The sequence below is a fragment of the Halyomorpha halys genome, unplaced genomic scaffold, assembly GCF_000696795.3.
Source record: "Halyomorpha halys isolate HHAL.00 unplaced genomic scaffold, Hhal_1.1 Scaffold1207.1, whole genome shotgun sequence".
NCBI classification, from domain to species: domain Eukaryota; kingdom Metazoa; phylum Arthropoda; class Insecta; order Hemiptera; family Pentatomidae; genus Halyomorpha; species Halyomorpha halys.
Window position 1 is genome coordinate 185021 of NW_027105149.1, and position 6370 is coordinate 191390.

At 32.6% G+C, this 6370-nt stretch overlaps 1 protein-coding gene across 1 annotated transcript in view; it reads right to left on the reverse strand.

Annotated features, from left to right (window-relative positions):
- Positions 1 to 6370, reverse strand: part of LOC106688797 (uncharacterized) — a 21100-nt gene that overhangs the window by 4628 nt on the left and 10102 nt on the right. The window contains exons 2-5 of the mRNA XM_014433437.2: positions 5466 to 5565; positions 4462 to 4764; positions 2748 to 3016; positions 865 to 1054 (exon numbers count right to left, since the gene is read on the reverse strand). Of these exons, the coding sequence (XP_014288923.1) occupies positions 865 to 1054; positions 2748 to 3016; positions 4462 to 4764; positions 5466 to 5534 (831 nt within the window). The 5' untranslated portion in view covers positions 5535 to 5565. The remainder of the gene's footprint in view (positions 1 to 864; positions 1055 to 2747; positions 3017 to 4461; positions 4765 to 5465; positions 5566 to 6370) is intronic.

The window sequence follows — 6370 nt, forward strand, 5'->3', positions numbered from 1 at the left end:
AAAAAAAAATTTGTATTTATCTTTAGAAACTAACTAGCTGTGTGTCCCTTCGTTGATGGGTTATTATTAAACAGCAGTTCAGTCACCCTCCTCATCCATTCGGATATGTTGCTAATCTTAAAGAAGTTTCTTGCAATAATTCATTAACTAAAGATTTTTCTCCACCAACTCCATACACTCGAAGCACTATGCGCCTATGCAAATGTGGCATACTGGAATTCAAATATTTCACGATTGCAATACTTTCCTCCATATATATTTTATATGAAGTATGAAGTAAAGTAAAAATGCCGGAGATGAGATAAAAAATATGAGGTTTAATTTCATTATTTAAAAAACTTCAAGTTCGTTTTCCGAGATAATAGGGTATTTTAGGCTCGGCATATCTGTTTGATATGGTTAGTCCCATTGCTACCCTAAAAGAATTTTTAAATCAAGTAAAAGGGTGCTAGAATAAGCAGGGGTAGCTAAATGGAAATTTATGGAATTGTTTCTGAGCTGAAATATTTTGCGCTACGATATTCTTGTAAGTTTGCTTCATCCCATTTTCGTGAAAAAGTTTTCTCTAACACGAGCCTGAAAAAAAAAAATCGTTGTTCGTTTACGGACTTATTTTAACCAGAGTTAAAAGATTGTATTTAGGAGGGATCCATATTAGTTATAGACCTCTATATTGTAAACCCTTGGTGGGGCATCCTTTGCCCAATGAAATATTTATAGTTCATTTCAAAATATGAAATATTTTGTAGTTTAACAACTATTCAACACATTTTATATATTACGTTTAAAGATTATATTTTTCATAAGTATCTTCATGCTAGTTAAGTGAACAAAATGAAAAATAATTACCACATGAATACTTACTTGTATTCCTGCGGCTTTCCAATTTTCAAAAGCAGCCAAGTTTCCCTCTAATTCGCTGTAAATATCATCTTTCGAACAAAACAACAAAGATGGTATTTTAAAGGGAGGGTGGTTAAAAATAGCATTGTTCCTATTGTACATAGAGAGTGTATTATCTAACACACCGTGCCCAGTTACTGATAGGATAGCTCTAAAAACAGAACAATTTATTAGTCTAAAAGTATATATGTAATATTTTGTTGGTTCTTAAATCTTACTATTACCCTGAATTGTCCAGATCGTTCCTTCAAATATTAATTTTTAGTATAATAAAATCGACTATATTTTTAATTCAAGAGTTTTGTTTAGTTCGAAGTCACTAACTACATCTTTTTCGTTTGTTGCCATAATAAGGGTCAATCTAAGAAACCTTATGAAAGCGAAATCGCGATATCATGTCACAGTTTTAATGTTTAGGTAGGAAAAGTTAGCAACACACAAGATGTGCCCAAATCGAACGGAAACCTAAGCTACACCACAACAGAATTCATTTCTAAAAATCTATATATAACCTGTTAGTTACTTTTGACCATTGTTTTATTTGGAAGTAACATATTTCCCAAATGACCTTGATATCTATCTTCATCCTGAGACAACTAATATGATTCCGTGAACCATTTTCTCGAGGTGCCGTCCTCCAGTATCTTCTCTCGTTTTTTACGCTTTAAGTAGTATATGGATGACACGAGATTAAACTTGAACTATTCATTTCAGATATTCCCAAGCGTTTTCACTTCACTTACTGGTATTTTTGGTGAGCAAGTGTTATTTTATCCCATTTTCCAACGAAAATATCTTCCTGGGTTTTTATATCCATCTTTTAAACATAAGACCTCAAACCACCAATCTGTATAGCCCGTCTCACAAAACTGTTTTTATGAAAAATACTTTATCATCTTCGTTTGGAACGCTTTATCTATCTCCACTCGTAAATCCTCATTCCAAACCTTATTTAAACGCAATTTATTTCTCCATCTTACCAAAGTTCAATGTTATCTTGTATATATGTAAATAATATCTAGGATAATAAAAATAAACTTTTAAGTAAGGCTGTGTCCCATGCTTCTTTACTCAATTTTTATTTTATTTAAATAATATATTGTAGTATTTAATTAAATTAATACATAATGCAACCAGATAAGTGCAGCTTAAATTGTGCATTGCTGTTAATCTGAGGGACTGGAGGTCCCAGAATAAAGACTGATTTTCATTTCATTCGAGTCTCAATCTTTCCGTTTGCCATTTTCTTAATCACCCCTGTGAAAATGAGCTTCTTCCGTTTAGCTTTCTTCTTTTCTTTAATAAGGAGGCCTGTCCTCTTCTTTCTTAGGAATATGAGAGCCGGCATTAGTTCTTAAAGTCTTGTCCTGTTTCCTCTTCTTCCCTTGAAAAGAATGGGAATAAGAGGAAGCCCCTTGTGACCCCCCTAGCTTCTTTTCGTCCGCTTTGTGTCTTGTAATCTTGCGTATTTCTCCAATTCGTCCATAAGTAACCTCTCACCATTCCGCTTTCATTTCTCTTTCATTATCATCATTTCTTCTAACATCACTGAGTCAATGTCATCTTCCTTTTCCGTGCTTTAGACCTGCAAGAGCCAATATGAGACCGAAAGCCGCCATATTGGCTCTTGCAGGTCTATCGACTAATCTTATGATAGGAATTGAAGAAATGATGAGCAAATGTATACAACCGCGTGAGGGAACATTGTTAGGGTAACTACTCCTAATGAATTTAACTTGGAAAAATATGTTTCAACCATTGTGACCCTCTGTACTCCAAACAATCCGGTCTCACCGCTTAAGTTAACCTAGAGTTACATCATCATAACGTTGATCACAACTTACCTTACAATTTTGTGGAGTAATTGCCCCATCTTTCTATTATTGGGAAAAATGACATAACAAGTATTTCTGACAAGATTTGTTGTCTGTGTCACCGAGTCCCAAATTTGTCCCTTTATTCTATCTACTATTGGTGCGTGTTTATCCTTGTTTTGAGACATATGCCATAGTATGGATGTCCAGAGTCCGTTACCAATAGAAAATCCATGGTAGATTATCGGACGAAAAGCTTCATTTTGGTGAAGGAAATCGAGTAAAATACTAGCTTTTTTCTGTAAATAAGAAAATGTTCAATTTTTAGAAATTTTTACGTTTTAATTTTAGTTTAATTTATAAGTAAGTGCATTACAAATGTTATTTCAGTACATTATACAAAACAATATACACAAATATATTAGTTATATAAGTCCGTCTATACTGAGGAACTTAAAAGAAAATGAAGGAGGATTAAAAACCCATGTTTGTCCGATTTTATATAAGAATGATTAACTATTCAAACACTGAGTCCTGTAGAAGCCATAATTAACACTGTAAAAACTGAGGCTTGGCAAGTTGCACATATATATGAGGCACAAATACTATTATCTCTCAACATACGGTCACTCATGATTGAAAAGCGAAGTGCGTTGGATCATTGAACCAGTGAAAAATATCTCGACATTTTAGTGCTGAAAGACAACTAAAGCAACTTAATAATAGACACACATCTGACAAACTTACGGATGAGTATAAGTACTCTCTTGCCAAATTCATACATCCGATGAATTCTTCGTTCTCCTTATCAGTAATGATGAAGTTATAAAAACATACATTTAAACACAATTCAGGAAACGAAAAGAAAAAAACAAAAAAGACGTACAATAAAATATAAGAAGATAATACAATACAATAAAACATAAGATACCAACATAATACAAGATAAAAATACGTAATATAATAGAAATACAAATTTTAAGGTATAAAATAACAGAATACATTTAAACAGAAAACGAAATGAAAAAAATAAGAAAAGTAAGAAACAAATAACAAAAACAAAAAGTGTACTTATACTCATCCGTAAGTTTGTCAGATGTGTGTTAGTCTATTATTAAGTTGTTTTAGGTGTCTTTCAGCACTAAAATGTCGAGATATTTTTCACTGGTTCAAAGATCCAACGCACTTCGCTTTTCAATCATGAGTGACCGTATGTTGAGATAATAATATTTGTCTCATATATATGTCCAACTTGCCAAGCCTCAGTTTTCACAGTGTTAATTAAGGCTTCTACAGGACTCATTGGTTGAAATGTTAATCATTCTTATGTAAAAAGCGGACAAACATTAGGTTCTTAATCCTCCTCCATTTTGTGTTAAGTTCCTCAGTATATACGGACTTATATAACTAATATATATGTATATATTTGTGTATATTGTTTTGTATAATTTAAAATCTTATTGAGGCTTTATTTAACAACGGGAAAACAGTTTGTCGAAATCAGTTCTCTCATAAAAATCAGCTGTAATTTCATTATTAAGAATCTACTTGTGGCCCGCAATACTGGTGATATGGTGCTGATGGATCAGTGTGGACCTGTTACTTAGCATTAATTTACTCTATTTATCTACTTGCAAAAATCCTCCAAGGTGAACCCTTGATCACAAGAAAGTCTTCACTTGAATTCAGCATTACTATTTTTAATATAAATACGTTTAATAATAACAATAAGTTTGAACCTCACCTCGACGCCTCGGTTCCAAAAGATAACCTCTGGTATGGAGTATGAAGCCACCACGACATCGAAGCCTTTCTTGAGGTAGAGATCGACTAACTTGTCTGAATGCCTGGGCTCGCACCACATCCAGGTGAAGAGGAGAACCAACGGTTTGTTTTCCCGCTTCGTCTCGATCAGGGGCAACTTCCCTTCACTTTTTTTTATGTTGAAGTCGTCATTGCTCACGATTTCTATTCCTTTCATGAGGGTTGACCGGAAAACATTTCTGGTACTCAGGAGGTAGATTTGGTTTAGGTTTCGTTGTTTTATCTAAAAAAATATATAATAATAATAAATGAATAAACGCAATATGTGCTTAAAATTAAAATAACACTCTATACATTTACTGGTTAGTTTATTTATTTTAATTGAATTGATTATAGTACTTGAAATTCGCGTTCACATTCAATATTTTGAAATTGCCCTGATTTCTTGGAAAATTATTTATGTGTCCTAGCTAAGAAATATTTGTTGGAAAAAAAGTTTAAGTTATATTAAATAAAATAAAAGTTAGTTGAAGAACGTTTTTTGGTCTGATATATTTTAGCAGAATTCTCGGATTACAAAGTCAGTAAGAGAAGAGTTTGTACAAGGGCGTTGAGTACTAAATGTGAACTCTGTTGTATTTAATGTTTTCCTTCAATCCAGTTTTCCGAACTATCACCCCTTCTCCCCTTCCTGCGAGGTGGCAGGGAAGGAAAGGTTCCAAAAAACTATGTAATTAAATAGATCCAATATTCCATTATTTCCTGTATAATGCTAATTATGTTATTGAAAAAGGCTTAATAGTATAATTTATTAGGTAAAATATGATTCTTTTTTAAATTATTATAAATAAATAGGAATGTGAGAGCAAAACAAATTGAAATACAAACGTATGAAACCAATATACATATAATATAATTATAGTCCATTTATACTGTATGTATATATAACTATGATATAACCTTGTAATTGTGATAGATACTCACTTGATGGTCAAAACATTTCCTTCTGCATGTTAATATGAATTGTCCATTGGCGATCTTCCTTAAAGACATTTCGTGTTCTCAGCGTTAGCCCGATACTTGACTAGAAAAATAAAAAAATAAATTTTGAAAATGTCAAATCGACTATTAACTACAGAATACCATTCAAGTTAGTTGACATAGATTTATGTTTCGATTTTTCCATTTTATTTTATTTAAAAAAAAAAATTGGATTATATAACATAGATTACTTCCTGGACTGCCAATTTGTACAAAAATCTTAATTTAAAAGGGATAAAGCTTCTAGGATGCCAACCCCAATAGAAAAAATGGGAGAGGGAGGTTCATGGTTAATTTTGCGCCCTATTTGTACCTGCACCCTTGGTGAGAGCAGCATCTCACCACCACCTAGCTACGGCTCTAATCTTCTTCTGTTAGGGTCATCAACTTCGTTAAATGTTTTTTGTAAGTCTACTTAAGTTTCCTTTGTGGTGTATAACCTCTCATCAAAGAAATGATAGAAAGACGTTATTGAAAATGAACGGATAGAGCACATTTGTATTTTTGAAGAATAATAAAATTGAATCACATATCATAGAGACGAGCACAGTGTGACAAGAGATATCGAATATTCCAAGATGGATAATATAACTCTAGCCGAAATTAATAAGACAGGATATATTCGATATTGACAAAATTTTGAAACCAAACATCGATTTCATAGTTATGATGAACGTTTCGATCAGGTTCACCACGAAAATTTAATCACCTTATTTCCGTCGAGCCCAATTATATGACAAAGAATATTCAATTTATACGCATTGACTTTAGCAAAGCTGGAATATATGTCATGGATCCAAAAGTACTTAAGTGTACATTTAAATTCAGAATTCAACTGCAACTGTTAC